The sequence below is a fragment of the Nyctibius grandis genome, chromosome 2 (genome assembly GCF_013368605.1).
Source record: "Nyctibius grandis isolate bNycGra1 chromosome 2, bNycGra1.pri, whole genome shotgun sequence".
NCBI classification, from domain to species: Eukaryota; Metazoa; Chordata; class Aves; order Nyctibiiformes; family Nyctibiidae; genus Nyctibius; species Nyctibius grandis.
The window spans coordinates 107,688,466-107,711,507 of NC_090659.1; the positions used below are offsets into that span (position 1 = coordinate 107,688,466).

At 40.8% G+C, this 23,042-nt stretch overlaps 2 protein-coding genes across 3 annotated transcripts in view; both read right to left on the reverse strand.

Annotated features, from left to right (window-relative positions):
• The window catches only part of MPHOSPH8 (M-phase phosphoprotein 8), a 34,185-nt gene extending 28,960 nt beyond the window's left edge, over nt 1-5,225 (reverse strand). For both annotated transcript variants that reach the window (XM_068395437.1, XM_068395436.1), the window contains exon 1: nt 4,921-5,225. In XM_068395437.1, coding sequence (XP_068251538.1) covers nt 4,921-5,160 — 240 coding nt within the window. In that variant the 5' untranslated portion in view covers nt 5,161-5,225. The remainder of the gene's footprint in view (nt 1-4,920) is intronic.
• A 700-nt stretch (nt 5,226-5,925) lies between these two features.
• PARP4 (poly(ADP-ribose) polymerase family member 4) overlaps nt 5,926-23,042 on the reverse strand; it is a 61,940-nt gene continuing 44,823 nt past the window's right edge. Inside the window, exons 27-36 of the mRNA XM_068395502.1 lie at nt 22,713-22,883; nt 22,244-22,324; nt 20,342-20,422; nt 19,457-19,552; nt 16,388-16,534; nt 14,296-14,988; nt 13,052-13,144; nt 10,907-11,009; nt 9,906-10,038; nt 5,926-7,482 (exon numbers count right to left, since the gene is read on the reverse strand). Of these exons, the coding sequence (XP_068251603.1) occupies nt 7,332-7,482; nt 9,906-10,038; nt 10,907-11,009; nt 13,052-13,144; nt 14,296-14,988; nt 16,388-16,534; nt 19,457-19,552; nt 20,342-20,422; nt 22,244-22,324; nt 22,713-22,883 (1,749 nt within the window). The 3' untranslated portion in view covers nt 5,926-7,331. The remainder of the gene's footprint in view (nt 7,483-9,905; nt 10,039-10,906; nt 11,010-13,051; nt 13,145-14,295; nt 14,989-16,387; nt 16,535-19,456; nt 19,553-20,341; nt 20,423-22,243; nt 22,325-22,712; nt 22,884-23,042) is intronic.

Here is a 23,042-nt window from a genome sequence, read left to right on the forward strand (position 1 = left end):
CGTGGCTCTGCGCTGGACTCTCTCCAGCAGTTCCCTGTCCTTCTTGAACTGATATATATATGATATATATGATCAAATCTTGATTATTTTATCAGAATATTTGCAACATGGTGGTACAGGGTTATGCCGTTTCAGATGCAGGACTCCAGTTAGCTGCAAAATTACTGTTACACCCTTGTAACTGGTACAAAATGAGCTAGAAGTCCTTTTTTAATTAACTGAGAAAGCTGGATAAAATAATGTCTAATGCAAATGTAAGACTATTTGGCTGTTGAATGATTCTACACCCAGTGCATAGTGATACAAAAATGCATCTGAAGTGAAGACAGGGTCATCATACTAAAGATGATAATACACAGCCTTACACTCACACGTCAACATTATTTTACTCAACATTGTTATTTCTTTCTTCTGTATCACTTACAAATAATAGAACACTTCCAACCATTTTTATGCTGCTGTACTTCTATGAGAACTAGTGATGGGCTAGAAACAACTGCTATGGAAAGGGGTATCGCCATGTCATTACAGAGCAGAGTTAAGGTTACCCATTTCCACTGGGGAATGTCACAATGTGCACTGGAGCCTGTTGTTTTAGAAGAATTTTAGTGAGTATGAAAGGCTTTCTAGATAGAGGTGAGAGGAAATATTTTCAAACTTTTACTGCTTGTTCTCTTAGGTAGGACATGTTAATATTTCATCTACCAGCAGGTCTAACTCCCCAGCCCAACCCCATCCCAGGAGTACTGTCTCTCTCATGCTACCACTACTACCAGCTCCAGCAACATCAAGACTGCGAATGACAAGAGCTCCTCTGTGCGATGCTTTCCCACTTCTGCAACTGTGACACAGGAACACACTGACTGGCCTTACACTGTGCGGGACAGTGGCCGACTCAGTGTATCTCCTTGGACTTTGTATCAGACTCGGGAATCTGAAAGCTAGGAACCACTAGTCTAAAGCAGACTACATAAAATATACTACATTGATGATAACTTTCTGATGCAAATGGTGGATGAGCCAACTAGGAGAGGAGCGCTGCTGAATCTTATCCTCACTAACAAGGAGGGTCTGGTTGAAGAGGTGAAGGTTGAGGGCAGCCTTGGTTGTAGCGACCATGAGATGGTAGAGTTCAGGATCTCATGTGGCAGGAACAGAATAGCTAGCAGAATCACAACCCTGGACTTGAGGAGGGCCAACTTTGGCCTTTTCAAGCAATTGCTAGGGGAAATCCCATGGGACAGGGTACTAGAAGGTAAGGGGGCCCAAGATAGTTGGTTAGCGTTCAAGGACTGCTTCTTCCGAGCTCAAGATCAGAGCATCCCAGCAGGTAGGAAGTCAAGGAAGGGTACCAGGAGACCTGCATGGTTGAACAGGGAACTGCTGGGCAAACTCAAGTGGAAGAAGAAGGTGTACAGATCGTGGAAGGAGGGGCTGGCCACTTGGGAGGAATATAAGTCTGTTGTCAGAGGATGTAGGGAGGCAACTAGGAAAGCTAAGGCCTCCTTGGAATTAAACCTGGCAAGAGAGGTCAAGGACAACAGAAAGGGCTTCTTCAAATACATTGCAGCTAAAACCCACACTAGAGGCAATGTAGGCCCACTGATGAATGAGGTGGGGGACCTGGAGACAGAGGATAAAAAGAAGGCGGAGTTACTGAATGCCTTCTTTGCCTCTGTCTATACTGTTGGAGGCTGTCCTGAGGAGCCCTGGACCCCTGCGGCCTCAGAAGAAGTCAGGATAGAGGAGGAATCTGTCTTGGTTGATGAGGGCTGGGTCAGGGACCAATTAAGCAACCTGGACGTCCATAAATCCATGGGCCCTGATGGGATGCACCCGCGGGTGCTGAGGGAGCTGGCGGAAGTCATTGCTAGGCCACTCTCCATCATCTTTGCTAAGTCGTGGGCAACGGGAGAGGTGCCTGAGGACTGGAGGAAAGCGAATGTCACTCCAGTCTTCAAAAAGGGCAGGAAGGAGGACCCGGGTAACTATAGACCGGTCAGCCTCACCTCCATCCCCGGAAAGGTGATGGAGCAACTTGTCCTTGGTGCTGTCTCTAGGCACATCAAGGATAGGGGGATCATTAGGGGCACTCAGCATGGCTTCACCAAGGGGAAGTCTTGCTCAACCAACTTGATAGCCTTTTATGAGGATGTAACCCGGTAGATAGATGATGGTAAAGCTGTGGATGTGGTCTATCTCGATTTCAGTAAAGCGTTTGACACGGTCTCCCACAGCATCCTCGCAGCTAAACTGGGGAAGTGTGGTCTGGATGATCGGGTAGTGAGGTGGATTGTAAACTGGCTGAAGGAAAGAAGCCAGAGAGTAGTGGTCAGCGGGACAGAGTCCAGTTGGAGGTCTGTGTCTAGCGGAGTTCCGCAAGGGTCGGTTCTGGGACCAGTTCTATTCAATATATTCATTAATGACTTGGATGAGGGATTAGAGTGCGCTGTCAGCAAGTTCGCTGATGACACAAAACTGGGAGGAGTGGCTGAGATGCCGGAAGGCTGCGCAGCCATTCAGAGAGACCTGGACAGGCTGGAGAGTTGGGCGGGGAGAAATTTAATGAAATATAACAAGGGCAAGTGTAGAGTCCTGCATCTGGGCAAGAACAACCCCATGTACCAGTACAAGTTGGGGACAGAGCTGTTGGAGACCAGCGTAGGAGAAAGGGACCTGGGGGTCCTAGTGGACAACAGGATGACCATGAGCCAGCAGTGTGCCCTTGTGGCCAAGAAGGCCAATGGCATCCTGGGGTGTATTAGAAGGGGTGTGGTCAGCAGGTAGAGAGAGGTTCTCCTCCCCCTCTACTCTGCCCTGGTGAGGCCGCATCTGGAGTATTGTGTCCAGTTCTGGGCCCCTCAGTTCAAGAAGGACAGGGAACTGCTAGAGAGAGTCCAGCGCAGAGCCACCAAGATGATTAAGGGAGTGGAACATCTCCCTTATGAGGAGAGGCTGAGGGAGCTGGGTCTCTTTAGCTTAGAGAAGAGGAGACTGAGGGGTGACCTCATTAATGTTTATAAATATGTAAAGGGCAAGTGTCATGAGGATGGAGCCAGGCTCTTCTCAGTGACATCCCTTGACAGGACAAGGGGCAATGGGTGCAAGCTGGAGCACAGGAGGTTCCACTTAAATTTGAGGAAAAACTTCTTTACGGTGAGGGTAACTGAACACTGGAACAGGCTGCCCAGAGAGGTTGTGGAGTCTCCTTCTCTGGAGACATTCAAAACCCGCCTGGACGCGTTCCTGTGTGATATGGTCTAGGCAATCCTGCTCCGGCAGGGGGATTGGACTAGATGATCTTTCGAGGTCCCTTCCAATCCCTAACATTCTGTGATTCTGTGATACATGAATGTAACACACAGCTTTTTTCAGCCATTTCGGAAGTTAAGACCGGGTGTGAGTATCTGCCTTGCCCTGTTTTTCTGAGGCACAGGAGCATGGCCCCCCTTTAAGAGGAACGGAAGGGTGACCTGATGCAATTAGAGCCCATGCTACAAAGCCACAACCAACACATAGCAGGAAAGGCACATGCATACATTAAAGCTAATTGCACTGACCCAGCCTGGAAACCTGAAGTGCATACAGCTCAGAACCTGCTGCAGAATGGGCTGCTTGGAGAAGGATGACAGAAAGAGGGGGTGTAAGACACCTTTTTACCAGCACATACTAATGACATTTTTAAGAGATGGCACTCGATGTATGCTGGTACTCTTTAGAAGAGTGTGGAATGGTATGTATTACTCCCTTGCCCTGCTTAAAATACAGATTTTAGGTCCCATTGCTGAGAGGGGAAGAAAAAAAGGGGTCCTCTTGTTTTCAAGCCTCACACATTATTTTGATCAGCACTTCATACAGGCAAAGCTATAAATACTGTATTACCTCAAAAGCATAACATTCTTAAGCCATCAAGATATTTCAAACTAATCATGACAGCATCACAAATATATAAGAAATTCTTGATCTAAAGGTTCTCCAACCTAAGGGTTTCAAAACCCTGACGTTTTACACTAACCAGGCAGAATTCCATACTATCACGTACCTGACTGAAGCCTAAAATAAACCCCATAAATTAGTTAAAATAAACAATTTTCAGACACAAAATAGTTAAAAAAAAAAAAACACCTTTGTTCATTATTTTTTGTATTTGAGGTTTAGGAAATTTAGAATAACTTCAACCAGTCTAGGCTGCTTTCAAACAAAGAAGAGAAGGTACAGTACTTCTGTCTAAACAAAGCAATGATCACTACAGCTAGTTATTTTAATTGGAAGAAGTCTCTATTATTTTAGAAGATCTTCACGCATTTTCTAAGCCAGTAAACACAGCCTCAGTAAATATACCTTGAAACCACCTCCAAGTTCTCCACTGTATTCAATCCTGCCCATTTCTGCACTCAAACACTTTACATCAAAACACTACTTGCAGCTCAGACGCAAGAGCAAAGAGCAGTTTAACAACGCGGGCAAAAAAAAATTAGTAAAGAGAGTCCAGATTTAGTCTCTTTAGTCAAACCTGTAAGATACAAAAAGCTTGCTTGCAAAGCATGCACCACGTGTTTTAAATTACAATTATAACGGAAGCACTATTTTCGCATGGTTCTCGCCCAACTATAAAAGAACCGCGCAGAACAACCTGCCCGCATAGGTGCCCGCACAGAAAGCGAGGGAAGAGCAAGGGACAACCGAGCGCGCTCAGGCCCACCCTGCTGCCGGCGCACGGTTCACCACCGCTCCCGGCTCCCGCGCACCTCCGCGGGGAGCAGGGCGAAACCCGAGCCCAGCGCAGCCGCCGGGCCCGCTCAGGGGACAGCAGGCCGCCCGCCACCGCGCGGCGCAGCAGCCTCCCTGAGGGACCCACCGTACCAACGGGGGGGCCCCGCCGCAGCCCCAGGAGAGCGACCGGGGGCGCCGCGCACTCACCCCCTCGGTCTTTACGTCAAGGATCTTCTCCACCTCGAACACGTCCTCCTCCTCCTCGCTCTCGCCGCCGCCGGCATCCCCGCCGGCTGCCGCCGCCGCGCCCGCCGCCTTGCCAGCCCTGCCGCCGTCTTCCTCCCCATCCTCCTCATCCTCTGCCGCGGCCGCCGTCTCCTCCTCTTCCTCCGTCCCCTCCAGCCTGGCCGCCGCCGCCTCAGCCCCGCTCCCGGCCGCCGCCGCCATTTTGGGCCGAATTTCAAACGACGACGGCGAGAATCGGCTGCGACATCCACCGCCGGCCCAGGAGGGAGCCACGCGGCCGCCGCAGCCAATCGGCGCCCCGCTAGCCCGTGACGCACAGGGGCGGGGCCCCGAGCGCAGAGGCCTCCGTGCCCTCAGCGCGGCGACCCGCGGCAGCCAATGGGTGGGGGCGGCAGCGAGCGGCCCGGCCACCCGCCGGGCCCGCCCTGTGAAGGCGGTGGCCCCGCTCGCCTCGGGGCGGGCTGTCCTCCACCCGATACCCGCCGCAAAGCTTGGCGGCGCGAGCGGGGAGCCCGGTGCCGTCTCGCTGCGGCCGCCCGCCGGTGCTGGCCGTCGCGGGTGTTGGCACTAGGGCTGCCGGGAGTCCCGCTTCTGTCGGCGGGGGGGAATGGGGTTTCTCACTAGGAAAAAGAACCCTTTTAAATTTCATAGTATTTTGCACGTTAAAATACGTGCCTATAGGCAAGCACAAGCTTTTTTTATGTAACGTGCAGGAGGAAAAAAAGACAATATTGTGAGAAAAAGCAAATAAACCACACCCCGTTTGTCTGTTTAACTGCCTTTGCTAAGGCCAGAGCGTTAATGTCTTGTATCTCAGAAACGGCTTCTTAAACAATAGACATCACTCAAGTGAAACTCAGGCTTTAGTGTGAATGTATACTTTTTGTACATACCCGTACGGGATGTATTGTTGCAACAGTGAAAAAAACAAAATACTTGAATAATTAACTGCAGTGAAGGAAAAAATAAATTTATTTCTTTTATTCATATTTTTGCCAGCACTTACTTTCTAAAGTAATTCTAGTAATTGACCATACAAAGACTTAACAGCAGATTTAGAAGCTAATTAATCATTGTCTACATTAAGGAGTCTTTCTAGTTCTTAAGAAACTCATATCCTAGCTCTAGACAGTGTAGTACAAATCTTTCTTTTGTGTTATTTACTAAAAAGAGCCAGTATCTTACACACATGAAAAGAAGGATTCAGAACATTGTAGAAAGAAAAAGGACCTCAGGATATCCCTCTTACACTTGACCTTGTAGAGGAGGTTGCTGTAATCTACTCCATCCTTGGCAGATGTTTAAATTCTCATGAAAACATCCATGAGATTCCAGAGTCTTCCTTAGTAACCTCTTACAACACTTCTCTATTACTGCTAGGGAGCATTCTCTGTTTGCAAGGGCAGTATAACACGTTACCTATGGTGGCTGTGGAATCTCCTGCTTCTGAATATTTTCAATGTTTGGACAAACAAGTGTAGAGCATGTTCTGTGCACACTGGATCTCACCTCAGTGCAAGCAAACAAAGTCTCTAACTACGTTTCCTTGGATCACAAAGTACCAAAGTGTGATTCAGTGCAGCTCCTTAATTTAGAAGAGGTAATGTGTTCATTTAAACACCTGTGAAAAGCCCATTAAATGAAAATAAATCACTTTTAGTCTGGTTTTGTTATTAGGTTTCAGTGTTTGCCTGTATAAAATAAAACTAATCAGTAAGTTTTGCGTCAGAATAAAATCAGACTACAGAGTAACAGCAGGAAAAAAAGAGACAACTCATTCCTCCTAACAAAACTGACCCATGTATTCACAAATTGACCTATGATCAAGAAGAAAAGCAGTGCAGGAGAAAAATAACTGTTCTGCTGTTTGCATTTCAAGGCACACTGTAGGAAGTACAAAAGCATCCAATTGCCAACACTGATCTGTTACGAAGACATTTATTCTTTGTTTATCACATTCTTGTATCTGTCAAAACATCTCCTGCCATACTTAACTGAATTAACTTTCTTTACTGTGCCATTAAAGAAGTACATAAGATTTTAGAAGAAATCAAAACAAAGATATTATAAAAGTACTTTTATAATGTCCAATGAACCAGAGAGATTAATGTAAAAAGAAATACTAAGGTATTTTTAACAGAGTTACAGATAAGTAAAATACTACATATACGTAAAGTCAAGATTTACTAACTGTAAGACCCTTTATTTCCACACCTTTTAAGTCTGTGACTATGATAATTATTATTTAGTAATAATATAAGATCAAATGTCCTCCATTTAAACATTTTATGTAAAACTGCAAGGCAAGATAACTCTGCTATTATCTTAAAGAATTATGTGATTATATATTTTAAGTAGAAAGAGAATTGATGTTAGATTGACTTGATACCCAATATCTTCTTGGTGGCAGAATCCCAGTCTTTCCCAAGTTCAAGTCGATAGCAAATAGATGGAAATCGCCTCTCAACTCTTCTTACCCACTCCACTGCTTTCTTGATCAACTCAAAAGCCCAATGAACACCACTGTGTGTAGAAATGAAGTTTTATTACAATAACATCTTGTAAATCCACCAAAGGAGCAAGAAGAAAATTTCTTCTTCTAATGATAATTATTTGAAAGAGAAAATTTTCTATAGTACGATGATCCAGCCTATATAAAATATCATCTGATCCGCAGAAAACATCATCATCTGAGCTGCCCTGTCTTTTCAGAATCTTCCACATGGGAAGTATGTAGACTCATAATCGTGACTTGCATTTATTTGCACTATTCCGATCACCGCAGTGAAGCCCTATGCATTAGTGCCATAAAGGCAAACTTGACTCCTCCTTTGTACGTTCACATACGTTAGAATTGCTTTCATCCAGCAGTCAATGCAATTTTATTTGTATTCCTGACTAGAGTAGCCAAAATTATACAACCAATTTTTCCCTCTGTCAAGGAGTTTCAAAAGAGGGAGGCAGATTTCCAGGGCTCTCCTGACTGTTTCTTTATCCTGTTCCTACATGCCCTGTAAAGTATGAAGTGTGTAAAGCTTCCCATTTTGGCACAAGGAAATCTGTTGGTGGCTGGGACAATCCAGATTCACTGGAGGCCTACTCCTTCATGCTTCTTTTAAGACCTTTGTCATTCCTCTATACCAAAAAACTTTCCAGCTGATAATTGTTCACTTCACCCCCAAAGAAAGGGAATTTCCAGACACAGGGATCCTATATTCAAAAGATCGTAGAGCACTGGGACATACAGAAGTGAGGGGGGCGGGGTTCAGAATGAGCCAGCACCAGCATTCCCCACAGCTAAAGAAAAGGGTGGAAGTTGGGGTGTGAAGAATCATCTGCTCTTATAATTTCAAAAGTCTTGTCTAGAATTTTTTATGGTGTATTCTTGTGAAGAACACCAAGCCATAAACATAACCCTAAAAAAGGGTGCAGGACAACAGGCACAAGTTACATAAAGGAAAAGTCCGGTAGAATTTTTTTCCTAATTTCTAAAATAAGTGATATTAAACACTGGAAAAGGTTGCCCTTAAAAAAGCTGAGGTCGACGAATCTCCATACTTAATTAAAACTCAGCTGGGCAAGATCCTGAACAACTTATTCAACATCTGACTTGGCTCTGCTTTAAGGAAGAGATGACCTCCAGAGGTCATACCCAACCTGAATTATTCAGTGATTCTAATAAGTATAAAATATCTTTTACTACTTTCTATGCTTCTCAATTTTTGTATCATATTTTCCAAAGTATTCCTTCCTCCATCCACCCTCTTAAAAGAAACCATGTGCCACCAATGTGGGGCAAAGTCCAACTGGTGGCCAGTCACTAGTGGTGTTCCCCAGGGCTCAGTTCTGGGGCCGGTGCTGTTCAATATCTTTATAGATGATCTAGACGTAGGGATTGAGTGCACCCTCAGTAAATTTGCAGATGACACCAAGCTGGGTGGGAGTGTCGATCTGCTGGAGGGTAGGAAGGCCCTACAGAGGGATCTGGACAGGTTAGATAGATGGGCCGAGACCAACGACATGAGGTTCAACAAGAACAAGTGCCGGGTCTTACACTTCAGCCACAACAACCCCATGCAGCTCTACAGGCTGGGGGAAGAGTGGTTAGAAAGCGGCCTGGCAGAAAGAGACCTGGGGGTGCTGATGGACAGCCGGCTAAACATGAGCCAGCAGTGTGCCCAGGTGGCCAAGAAGGCCAATGGCATCCTGGCCTCTCTTAGGAATAGTGTAGCCAGCCGGTCTAGGGAAGTGATCGTCCCTCTGTACTCGGCACTGGTGAAGCTGCACCTTGAATACTGTGTCCAGTTCTGGGCCCCGCACTTCAAGAAAGATGTTGAGGTGTTGGAGCAAGTCCAGAGGAGGGCGACCAAGCTGGTGAAGGGTCTGGAGGGTCTGACTTATGAGGAACGGCTGAGGGAGTTGGGGTTGTTTAGCCTGGAGAAGAGGAGGCTCAGAGGTGACCTTATTGCAGTCTACAACTACCTGAAGGGAGGTTGTAGTGGAGTGGGAGTTGGCCTCTTCTCCCAGGCAACTAGCGATAGGACAAGAGGACACAGCCTCAAGCTTTGCCACGGGAGGTTCAGGTTGGACATTAGGAAGAATTTTTCAGAAAGGGTCATTGACATTGGAACGGGCTGCCCAGGGAGGTGGTGGAGTCACCATCTCTGGATGTGTTTAAGAAAAGACTGGACATGGCACTTAGTGCCATGGTCTAGTTGACATGGTGGTGTCAGGGCAATGGTTGGACTCGATGATCCCAGAAGTCTCTTCCAACCTGATTGATTCTGTGATTCTGTGATTCTGTGAATATGAGTAATACCTTCCATTCCCTTTTCTACAGCCGTATCCTGTAGTATAGTCATTGACTCTCCATAATGAAATTAATCCTCTGTGTGTTGAGGTTTATATTACTACCTTAAATTATAAGATTTTCTTTAAAAGCACACCTTGAATTAGACGAATCATCCAGTTTCATCAGTGTTTTGAAAACTATCCCTTTCAATTCCTTTGTGCAGCGTATGAACTGTAGCACAAGAAGAATGGCAATCAACTGCAGTAGCTTTTCTTTTCCATTTGGGCCTAAGGAAGAAAAGGGAAGCGGTTGAAATGATTACTATTGAAGTGATTTCTTGACAACAGAAAAGGTACTTTCTGCAAAGTACTCCATATCACTTTAAAACATCTATTGTCCCAATGCTATTCAATTGTTTCACTATACAATCACTACTATCAAAAGTATTCACATTAGTGATTTGACAAACATGCTCCTGGCTTTCAAACTTGAACTTGATAATGCTTTGTTGGGATTTCTGCAGTTTGTGTTTGCTTGGGTTCTAATCTACTTTGATTTTAATACATGCAATAATGGGAAACTTGTAAGATTTTTGTCCTTTGATGAAGCATTGCACCCTCTAATAACTTCATAAAGAAGGAATTGCCTTTTTTTCCCCCGAAGTTTACTGCTCAGCTGCCAGCAAAGAGCACTAATTGACAGAAACAGCAGAGTGTGTATAGGCAGAGTGCATACTGAATGCTGCAGACAGTGTGTGGGGAAGAATTATATAAATATTATTCATATTATTTGAAATGTGAAAAGCAGAAGTGATCTCTGCCTGTCTCCTAGGAAAGACTTCCCTTTTTCCTTTAGTAGGTATTAATATAGCAGATACAATAATTGAGATAAAAGAGCCTCTATTGCTACTCCAACTATCTCACATCCTCCACAATTTTCCCCAGGAAATGTGCTTAGCAGGACACTATATTGTGAGAGAAGTTGAGAAGAAACTGTATTATTAAAATCAGGCACTTTTGAAAACTTTAAGTTAAGGGATCCATTTAAATTCTGAGCATGTCTTATTGAGAGTTCCACTAGACATATACAGTAATAACACATAAAGATAGGAAATATTATACAATGTACTGTTTTTAATGACAGAACAGTATTTACCAAGTGACTGAATGCCTTTTCTAATAAGGAAATTGTTAATTAAATGATCAACATCAAATTTCAAGATTTTTCCCAACCGCAGACTGAGATTCCAATAGCCATCCTATGGAATAAACAAAGATATGAATAAGCCAAAGACTCAGGACACTGAAAATGTATTTGGCAAGAACAAAATAGACATAGGAGAATTACTTTAAATATTTTTTAAAAAGCTTACACAAACACAAAACCTGAAATCCACATAATCAATTAAGGTGATTCAAATATTAAACTTCAAAAGCCTTTGATATACCATCAAATGTCTGTAATTGACCTGGAATGTTGTAGTTAGCCTACTGTGTAAAAACCCTTAAACAGTAAGAACAAAGTAATTTCGAAATCACTCCCATGTAAAGCATGCACAATGACAACAGGAGCCTTTTCAAATTTATTTCAAACAAATTCGTTCCAAAAATTATTTTTAAAGGTGCTAAAAAATAAGCATTCCTCTTACTCAAGAGAAACAATAAAGGATCCCTCTCCTCTGCTGAGAATGCAGAGTCTCTATGAAATTATTAAGCTTACTATATATGTTGTTAAATGCAGTATTAACAAAACAAATCCTATTTTATCTGACTTTCCTTGCCAAAAATTAGACAACTCTCATGATTAAAATTATCTGCCAAATGGTTTGCTACCCTCAGGTCAGGTGGAAGACAGGCTCTCAACAGGATGTTCAAGTACTTATTCTTGAATATTAAATACTTTTGAAACTCCACCTGTCCTTGCAGCTTTAAGTCTTAGAAAACTAACTGTAGACACAAATTTATAACCATTAGTTTAAGGTAATTTAGAAGATAATATATGATTTTAAATGGATGTTTAGACAGTAATTATCCAAATTACGAGAAAGTGAAAATCTGTAGAATAGTAAGTTTAATTAGTGTAAAAAACTGAGAGAAACTTTTCTTTTTAAAATTCAACAACTGGCAATTCTGCTGAAAAAGAAGAAATCTTGAACTGCACTTCGGGAGTTAATTCCCACAAGAGTCAATCACAAGACTACTACTCTAATCCCCACTGCATCCATGTGGCATACGGTAATGGTTCAAGGTTTAGAAATAATTTGCTAAAAGTGTCCTGTCAAAAATATAGTAAAAATATGTATCTCTTCTTAATGCTGTGGCTGGCTATTCTTTACTACTTTCACATACAAACTTCATACATAAAATAAAGTTAATTACACACAGAACGAAGCCATGCTTTAAAAAACAGCAAGAGTCACAAGGATGCAAATACTAGGTGGACTCTGCTGCACAAAGGAACATGAAGTTGGGGCACCTGAAAAACTTTTTGAATCTAGTGTACAGAGTGTACTCCCAGCAAAAGGGAATTCAACATACCAGCACGCAGAATGGCCACTCTCTGCCAATAAATGACAGGAGTCTCCACTGAGGGTATCCCATGGCGGCTTCTTCACTTAGATCATGTAATACTCTTGAAAACCTCCTTCTGTTTATTACTTAACAGATGTTGACTGTGTGACCCATAATATCTGATTGTTGATCACAACCTCACCCTTTAAAGCTGGTAAGTGCACCAAACTGGCGATGGGTTATGTGGAACAGGGACCTCTCCTACCAAAACCAACAAAGCTAAACATTACCCGCTCTGACTCCTACCTGAGGGTTCTTGGACAGTAGAGTTTCATTTAGTTTCCCTAGCAATTGGTCTGACTGTCCCAGGGAAGTTTCTGCTGCAACATCTCTCAGGCCAATCCTCTAAAACCCAGCTACTTATTATTTTCTTGCATAATGTGCATTATTTGCATCCACTTCTTCCGCTTAGCTTCCCGTATATGTTTTTATACTTGTCTCAGGAAGTCCCCAAGCTGCAAACTGATGGAGGCTGTAAAAAGGTTCTGGAGGTGTATTACAACTGTTGGCCCTGGTTTTATACTGTTCCTTACATACCCATTGCTGAGTTCCCCACGAAAGCAATAAAACATACCATGACTGATGTCATCATACATTTGTAAAATCTGTTTATAAACATTTTATAAATGTATTTTACTTTATCTCAGGACAGGATTAAAGTAAAAATATTTTTTCCTTCTACCTATATTTTATTTTTAAGTAATGCACAGATAGACTGTGGGTACTGTACCTGATTTTGGAGTGCAAAAACTTCTTTCCAGTTTACAGAAGTCAGCTCAATTCTCTGTTGAATCTTTTCTTTCTCTGTTCTTATTGATTGTTCCTGGAGAGGATAATATTAACTAAGAATCTTACTACTATTACCCACACAGCTACTACATCACGATAAAAAGTAATTGCATTTAAAAGTTTAAAAACCACTCCTCTTTTTAAAAAGAAACCTCTTTTTCTAGTTGAAAAAGGTTCATTCTCTCCCACTTAGGAAAGCATTTGCACAAACATGAGCTACAGCTGGAGAAAGTTCCTGTTTAGCAAAATTACAAGGAATGAAATAATTTCAGAGTGAGACATTTTTTCTCTTTTTAATCAAAACTGTATGTCTTCCTGTATTATGCACATTATCATTTGTATGTTTAAAATGAAAATAAAAATGCCTTGTTTAAAATAAAAATTTCTTACCCTGTTCTACCTTACACTGGGCAAATCCAGAGTAAAATTTGACTTTGGAGATTTTATCACCATTTGTTGACTCTGATTTTATACTGTCTTAAGCATGACGGATGGCCCATGAAAGGAACAAAAAATAGCATGACTTTGATGTCATCATGCTCTTTATAAAATCAGTTTATAAAGCAAAGAAAACAAAATTATTTGCAAAATGTTTATCTCAGGGCACGGCTGAAGATAATTTTTCCTTCTACTCATATCTTATTTTTAGGTAATGCATGAATAGAGGATGGATACTACACCTGATTTTGGAGCTCAGGAATTTCATTCCTATTTACCGAACTGAACGGAAGACTTCTTTGCTTAATCCTTGGTATTGGCATAAAACAACAAGATTGTTCCTGAACAAACAGACTAGTGTTCATTAAGAATCTTATTCCACCACCATTACCCATATAGCTACTACTTCATGATACAAAGTAATTCCATTTAAAAGTCAGCTATTAGAGTAGTAAGGAAAAAGTAGCAGAATTCAGAGTATAAGATTTATCACTTTGAAAAAGAGTAACTAAAAACCAACCAAACAAAAAGAATGCTTTCTGCATTTCAGGTTCCGATTTCTTGCACTGAAAGCAGCCTCATTACCAGCCTTATCATGTTCTTTTTTGGCTGTACATCCATGAACCTTGAAATGCAAATGTTTAAGGCAGCTTTCATTAGCTGAATGCCGCTTGGATTTCAACATGACATGTGTAGCGTCTTATATATAGAAAACTAGTGATGGAAGACTTACCACCGAAGACTTACCACAACCTTAAACTCCTCAGTAAGTCCTTCCTCAGGAACCGTAACATCACGGTGACGTACTGCCTTTTTCTTACGCTTTGACTGTGGCAATGCTGCTCTTCTATTAGCTTGAAAAACATGAAATTTGAGAACACCTTGGTTTTCAACATTAGTCTTTTCAGAATTTGTGCTTGTAGGGGTAGGTAAACCAAACAATCCAGAACACTGCATCGGAGCAACACCAGAGCAAGAAGAATAAACTTGTTTCATGCCTTGCATCGATTGTTGAAAAAAACAGGCAGGGAGAGGAGGAGCGGGTTCGGTAACATCCACACAAACATCTGATTTTGTAAGTGCAGGTGTCTGAAGTGGTTTTTGTTGAGCCAGATCAATTCCTCCTCCTGGCTTAGGTTTAAAGCCAAATAACGAGAAAGGTTCAGCAACTTCCAGCAGATGAAGGCCATATGGTGAAGGTGACCTTGTTCCAGATGATCCCTCCTTTGTGATATCTCTATCAAAACTGAAATCTGATTTGAGACTGCAAATACTACTGTCAAGTTCAGAAACATTTACAAAGCCCTGCACCATGTTTTCTGGTGAGATGCTCTTTTGACTAACAGGAACTTCTTCAGGTTGAAATTGGACGCTTTCAGGTTCACCTTTCTCACTTATGTAATCAGCTGAATAAAAATCACCTACTACTGGGGAACATGCCTGTTTAGTAAAATGACAAGGAAACAAAATAATATCAGAATTAGTAAGATACTTTTCTCTTTTTAATCAAAAAAGTATTTCTTCTTATATTGTGTGCAGTATCATTATACTGTCGTTCGTATGTTCAGAATGAAAGTAATAATCAGTTAAACTAAAAATTTCTTACCCTCTTCTACCTTACACTGGGCAAATTCAGAGGAAAATTTGACATTGACAAAATATAAGCAGAGAGGTATTTTACATTATTAAGATAAAAATTATTAATATAATTATGATTATGAGCCAAGGAAGTTCCACTGTACAATACTATTGTACATACACAGAAGATAGATCTACACAAAGTGAAGCGTGGATCCTGCTTGCGCTGCAATTCTGGCACATGTACCAGCTGAGGTCCAGTATAGCCCAGGCTCACCATACAAGCTAGTGAGCCTGGGCTATACTGCCACCATACACCAATGCAGATGTTTGGTACTCTTCTGCCTAGGAATTCTTGGGCCAAAGGATCAGGAAAACGGCTTTATATGAGTTGCCCTAAGTTACAGAACACACACCCAGATACCATTCTAACTAGCTCACAATCTTAATACATTACAGACTACAGGCTGAGATGATGCTCCCAAGTTGTCTTAAAATGCACATCATGGTCATGCACAACACAATTTAATAGACAAATAATGATCTTCTTGAGTCCCATACACAACTGGGAGATGTAAAGCTTTAATCTCTTAAGACTTTACGGGCTGACAGTGTTATACCTGCTGGCTAACTGATGCAGGCATCTCTTGTAGTTTCCAAAGCCAAAAGAGAGCTACTAGAACTAGCAAGCATCCAATTTCACTAGTTCAAGTTTCTCTCATTGCTCTGTCCTCATCCCAGAGATTGTCCCACTGTGTGCTAGCAACATGTCCTCTTCTTCCAGTCACACTTATCCCCATTCCCAGTAGTGTCTCTGCTTTGGCTGTACCTCTCTGCTAGTGGAGGTTAGTTATGGATAAATACCTTGATTTTCCTTGAAACTCCCCCCTCTCTCCCCCAGTTTCTTAGAGCTGAATTTAAGGTTTCACCTACACTAGCATATTCTTATGAGAGAACGCTCTAACAGGTGTTAGTTTCTTCTGGAAGGGAGAAGTCTGTGTTATCACATTGTCTCTCAAAACTTCTGCTGCACTTATTATATTTTTAAGTGTACTTTATTTTTGGGACAGGTTCCTCCAAATTTTTGTGTTTATAGTAAAATTCCACACAGTACTTGTGTGGCATTAATTATATTCAAAATAATTAAAACTTTAACAGATTTCATGAAGAATTACTATCTGGTTACACATACAATACAGCACCACAACTGGATAATATACCAAAAGTGTTAGCAATAAGTACATATATTCAATGTAGGTACCAGGTCAAAGGCAACTTCTTCTGAAAAAAACCAGCCAGATTCCATTGACTTTTGGTCCCAGTCCATGTAAGGTAAAAAATCTACATCTTCTTGAGCTGTAATTTCCAGGATGTTTGGAGCATCAGCAGAACAAGTTTCATTAGCATCCTAAATTAAAATGCATCACAGTTACGAACTTGAAAATTCTCTGGCATTATAAAGATAGTGCACTTTTCTTTGTGAGTTTGAAATGTGTTGAAAACAGGGAATAAGCAGATAACGCAGCACATTAAAAATAGTCAGTATATACAAAAAAACCAGTAAATATAACTTCACATTTTTTACTACATTGAGGGACAATGTATTGTCAGATAAAGGTGGACAGTATATATTTGTATGTATAATTTGTTCAAATCCACATAATTGAAATAAAATCCAAATCTTGTGCAGTTCTTTTTGTGAGAATCCTATTGTTACCCTTTAAAGGAAAGCAAACATAAGCATGATTATAGACGTGCTTAAAATACATTGCATTCTGCAAAATCATGTTAAGAAGACAAATTACATAGCATAATACAGTGCCAAGCTGAATGGGCTAATCTGGGTATTTCTGCATGGTACTGCATTGTGTTGTGTAGGTGCTTTTGCCTTAAGGCGTCTGTAATGTTTTGTTCCACTGGGTCAAAAAAGTCATCTTAGACTAGAAATGAGATTAAAGCTATTACATTTACAGACATAATTCAAACATAACATTCTCGAAGTCTGTTTCCTGAGATGCATCATATTGACAAGGGGAAACTGAACCTTTGCAAAAACAGATATATAAAAATCAGAATGACACATAATAATCTGTTGATACCCTTTGTAAACAACTAGTTCATGAAATCACACGTGTTCCCTTGGTAATCTGCAACATATTTTTTCTTCTGAATATTGCTTCTATTATGTACAAGATGGAATATTGAGGTGCATTACAGAAAGATATTGTAATTGAATCAGCTGAGTTATCTTATTTTGAAAAGTAGTCCTTGACCTGGGAATTTCTAATAACTTCATAGCATTGCATTTTATAGTTACTTTTTAATCAGATGCTTTTTGGAATGCATGTCTGTCTTTTGATCTTGCAAATGAATTGCACATGTTGGGAGCTGTTACTCAGGAAAGCAATATTTCCAGAAAAATCTAACTCTTGTAATGTACATATGCTACTGGTATTGTTTTTTTCATAATAATGTCCAGGTAGACAATATCCACTGCTGTCCCCTCGTCTACCACATCAGTCATTTCATCTTCAAAGTTTATCAAGTTGGTCAAGCATGACTTCCCCATGGTGAATCCATGTTGGCTACTTCTGATGACTTTCTTATCCTTCATGTGCCTAGAAATGGTTTCCAGGACTAGCTGCTCTACCACCTTCCCAGGGATCAAGGTGAGGCTGACCAGCCTGTAGTTCCCTGGGTCCTCCTTGACCTTCCTGAACATAGGAGTGACACTTCCTTTCCTCCAGTCTTCAGGCAATTCTCCCAATTGTCACGATCATTCAAAGATTTTTGAGAGTGGTCTTGCAAGCTCCCTCAGCACTTGTCGGTGCATCCCACCAGGGCCCATGGGCTTAACATATGTCCAGTTTCCTTACGTATTCCTTGACCCGATCCTCTTCCACCAAGGGTACCTCTTCCTTGCTCTAAACTTCCCTCCTGGTCTCTGGGGCCTTGAATTTCCAAAAGTTGGTCTTGCTAGTAAAGACTGAGGCAAGAAAGGCGTTCACTACCTCAGCCTTTTCCATGTCCTGTGTCATCAGTTCTCCCGCCCCATTCAGCAGCAGGCCCACATTTTCCCTAGTCTTCCTTTTGCCACTTACGTACATACAGAAGCCCTTCATGTTGTCTTTGACATCCCTTTCCAGTTTCAACTCCATGTGGACTTTGGCTTTCCTAACGATGTCTCTGCATGTTCAGATAGTTTCTCCATATTCCTTCCAGGTTACCTGTCCCTGCTTCCACTGTCACTAAACTTCTGTTTTATGTTTGAGTTTTTCCAGGAGTTCCCTGTCCATCCATGTTCATGCCAGCCCTCCTGGCATTTTTGCCTGACTTCCTGTTCATTGGGATAGAGTGCTCTTGAGCTTGGAGGAGGTGGTCCTTGAATCTGAAACAGTGACTACAGGTAACGCCTATAATCAGTGCTGAGAAAAAGACCTCTTGAGAAAATTAATCTGAACTATTTTAGGTATTTAACTTCAGGATGAGATGAATCAAGCTCTAGAAATATCTATTTATTTCCATTGACCATGAGAGGAAGGCAAACGTGACTGATTTATTGCTAAATATACACAGATGTATTTGGTCAGATGAATTCCCATTCTCTGTGCCCCATCTTAATGCAACTGATATCACCTTGCTTGTCATGACACAGCTTTCCATTTGAAAACTCTTCTTACTGACCCTTGAATTTCAAGGTTGTCATTTATATGTATTTCTTTCCATTTGCTGCAAAGCTTTTGTTTCTCCTACCATTGTTCTAATACTGAAAACAAATGGAAAAGTTCCATAGTTTACTGCAACATTAAAGAGAGATTTTTCAAGTTTTGCTTTCCGTGTGACTTCCACCTGACCCAGACTCCCCTAGAATTACTTTTACCAATAGGAAACCCATTACTTCAGCAATCCACAGCTAGAGTGGCCAGTTTGCTATAGTTTGGCAACCTTACTTTTTATGAGAAAGGGTTCTGTGGCTTATGCAGCAAGGATTGAAGAGTACTCTTCATCTGGCCTTGTCCTATGACCTGTCTGGCTCCCCCAGCACTATCAGGAATTACAAACCCTTGTAACAAATCACAACAGGAACACACAGACTGACAAACTTTGATTGTAAAGTAAGGACAAGCAATATAAGAGACAGAAAAGGAAATAACTTGCTATATTGCAGAAGAAACCAAAATAATGACAAAAATCATAGTTTTAGTTCTATTGTAAAAGAATAATCATTTTTCAGCAAAAGGAAGACTGGTTTTGACACATACAAGGTTACAGAATTTAGAGTCTTTGACAGAGAAGCTAATGGGAGCAAGCTATTATATAGAAAACATACCCTTTTCTCAACCGCAACAAAGCTTGTAAACTGGCTTATAATTGAGTTCTCCAAGCTGAGGTGAATAATCATGTTTTTCAAGACTTGTTTCTTCATCTAGATTTTTAAGTATTAACAAATGGAACAGGAACAAAACAACACAATGAGCTAAAAGAGACATTGATGTCAACACTGAACACGTACCTATAAACACACTTCTGCATTCTGAATAGGGACATGTAAAAGGAAGAGCTCATGCGAATGTACTGGCCTGCGTGTCTGCCTACTCCCTTCTAACTTTCTCTGCTCCCTCACTCAACTTTGGGCAGGGATATGCATTTCTTCTAGTTAGACTTCTTTTATTTCTAGCCTTCTTCTAGTGTAAGAAGCAGCTGTATTTTATAAAAAGAATTAGTCTAAAGTCTCAAATAGACCAAGATGGCAATATGGTAAGTTTCTGACTAGCTAAAAGCTGGTTTTTTTAACCCATCATCAGATCATTAAGTCTGTCTACCTGTAAAACACAGGTCATTATCTTCCACCATATCCTATACAAATGCTATGGACTTTTGCTGGACTAATACGTATTGATCTTCACGAAACTAAAATGTTATATGTCACAGGAAAAGAATCACCAATGGCCTACAATGACAGGGTATAGATTAGGAAAAATATGCACACATTATGACAACAGAGGACATTCTTATAATGAGGAAGAAAAGACTGTCCCAACATTTTTCAAAATCTTATCTGGAAGGATATTAGTATATGGGGACTTTAACCTTAAAATGGTATTAGGATTGCAACCTTCTAGTTATGTTTAACAAAGCAAGAAAACCTCTATTCCACTGAAATATTTGCTATTTAGCATTTTAAATATATACTTTTTATTTCAGATTATCAAACCTCATGTTCTATTTCATTCTGATGAAGAATCCCATCTTCATAGTCATTAATGAAAGCTCTTGCTGCAAGTTTGTGCAGCACCTAGAAAGAAAACAAAACTGATGATAAGAGACCAGGGACGACTTTTTTTTTTTTTTTTTTAATTCTTCCTTTCATTTATGAGGTCCAGATTCAGGCAATTAGCTTCCATATTTACACAGAATCTCATTCTCTAAGGAAGGGTCAAGCTAATTTTCACTTTGAAAAGCAATCACAACCTGCACCTAAGGTACATTTTTATGCCACTTAATTTCAGCAAACTAAAAAATACCCAGGTCTACTTGTTGCACACATTCTCTGTAGAGTGAAGAGTGAGGAAACAAAGCAAGCACAAAAACAAGCAGAAAGACTTCACCAGGCAATTAATCCCAGCTTGAAACAGCTAACTAAAACAGGTAGGAACAATACCCCTTCTGGACATACACATTTTTCTCCAGTGACTGTAAACAGAGCCTGGACAACTACGTCAGATTTAAACAGCAAAATGAGTCTAGAGTGTTCAACTTTAAAAAAATCATTACGTCTACCATAATCAAGTAAATTTTGACCTGAGGCGTTGTACGCAGAAAAGAGAAACACTGAACTGTACTAACCAGAAATTACTTTTTTGAACTAAACCAGTCTTTCATAGAAAGGAAAAACAATTTTGGTCTCTTCAATATGTTAAAGCTAACAAAGAGAGGGAGCTTTGTGGGGGCAATGTGGTAAAGTTCAGCTGTATTCCAGTTCCAATTGCCAAAACATTCCCACTGGCTCATTTTTGGAAGAATACGATAGATGCCAGAGAGCCACTTCTGAAGAAAACCTCTTAAGCAAATAGTTACTTTTTGAGCTAAGGTAAATTGGCAAAAGAAACAGGTAGGAATTCTCAGAGTTCATCTAAAGCATCAAGAATTAATAATTTGTTTCTAATTTTGACCCTGTTTTTTATCATTTTGCCATTTCAGTTTACACCTTTCAAAACTTTCTTTTTTTTTAACTGCACCTGGAATTTGTAGTACAGGTATTTTTATAAAAGCAAAAACTCCTTATGTCAAGCAAATACATTGCTTCTCCTTGCCGATTTTATTTGCATGGAGAAGGGCACGTCCCTGGAAACCAACTGTCCTTATGGTAACCAACACAACCAACATGTCCATGGAGACCAACCCATGATAGTAGCTTTCAAAGCAGATTACACTAAATAGGAACAAAATTATTTCTATTTGAAAACAAATCAGCTTCTCGTAGTGGGGAAGGGGTGACAGTCATATCAGAATTATTATGGAAGGCTGACTATTCTTTTGATTTTTCAAGTGTAGATATCTGTTAGATTTAAGAGACGGTTCTTTTTAGCTTGTTTTCCTTTTCAAGATGGGTGCAGTGCGTTCCTCTGCATAAAGACTCCTCACTTCATTGTTACTGAAGCAGAGGGAAAGGCTAGTAACACTTTACTGTTTCTTTTTCCATACATGTCTAGAGATGACAGACTAGCGATGAGATGTTCCACATAGGAACAATTTACAACATGAAAGAGAATGCTGCAGCAGCTTCTTCACAGAGGTCATCTGAAGAACAGCTAACCCAAGGATAAAGCTAGAGCCCAAACAGGCTGCCAAAATAGGCAGCAGCACTTCCTATTCTGAGAAGCTTAAGTTTTGTGTTAGAAAGCACAGAGAAAGGTGACACTTCTATGTAAAACAGTTTCCCTTTAAAAGTCTGAAAATTGAAGGTCTGTGTTAAAACATCAGAAGCAAAAACAAAAGAACAAGAGCTGCTGAAAACAGCTGTTTCAATTCCTTCAGAAAAGCATGAAGCAGCACATAGTTGTTTAAAGCAGCTTGGCTCACTATGGCATGTACAAATAATGTTGGCCAAACTCACTGTTCCTGTCGTCTTCTGTAGTTCAGTAGTTGACACCACGGTCTGTAGTTCTTGGTCATTTATTACTGCTCTTAAGGTGGCCTAAAAGGAAAAAAAATACTGTTTCCTTCTCTCTCACGCTATGTTACCAGCACACATGAATTCTGTTCTGTCTCCCAAATATAACTCAAATCTGTAAGTCTTTGCATATCTAGGTTTATCCCCTTACAACAAGGGGACAGTCACAAGTAAAGGAATCCTGTATTTATCAAAGCATAATGATAGAAACATTAAACTAGGTAACTTTTTTCTCTCTACTTCTTAGAGGAAAGACTAATAATGACAATTAAATAGTAACTTAATTATATTTAGCAATTAAAAAGAAGCTAAGTGCATGCTGCATAGAGGATATATAATACAATACATGTCCTTTATGATTGTTTTACATGTGAATTTCTATCCAGTAGTGCATGTGTATTCCAGTCTTTACCTGAGTACAGTGAGGGATGAATCCATAGACAAGAAGCCTCTCATTGCTAAATAAAGACTGTATTTGAGCAGGAGCCTGCATTGGCTCTGGTGCACCTGTATCAAACTGTTGCCATTTAACAGAAACTGAACTGCATCCTGGAGAACGTATTCTAGATACCTGGCTCTGTATCTGTGTAAAGAAGCAAAACAAAGTAGCTCTGTTTGTTAGTAGGCTTTCAAAGGAAAACTTGATCTCTCAATAGAAAATAACATATTTCCCACATGAATGGAACTAATTTCTTTTTTTAACAACTAAAACAAGCCACATACTATTACTGGTAAAAATGAG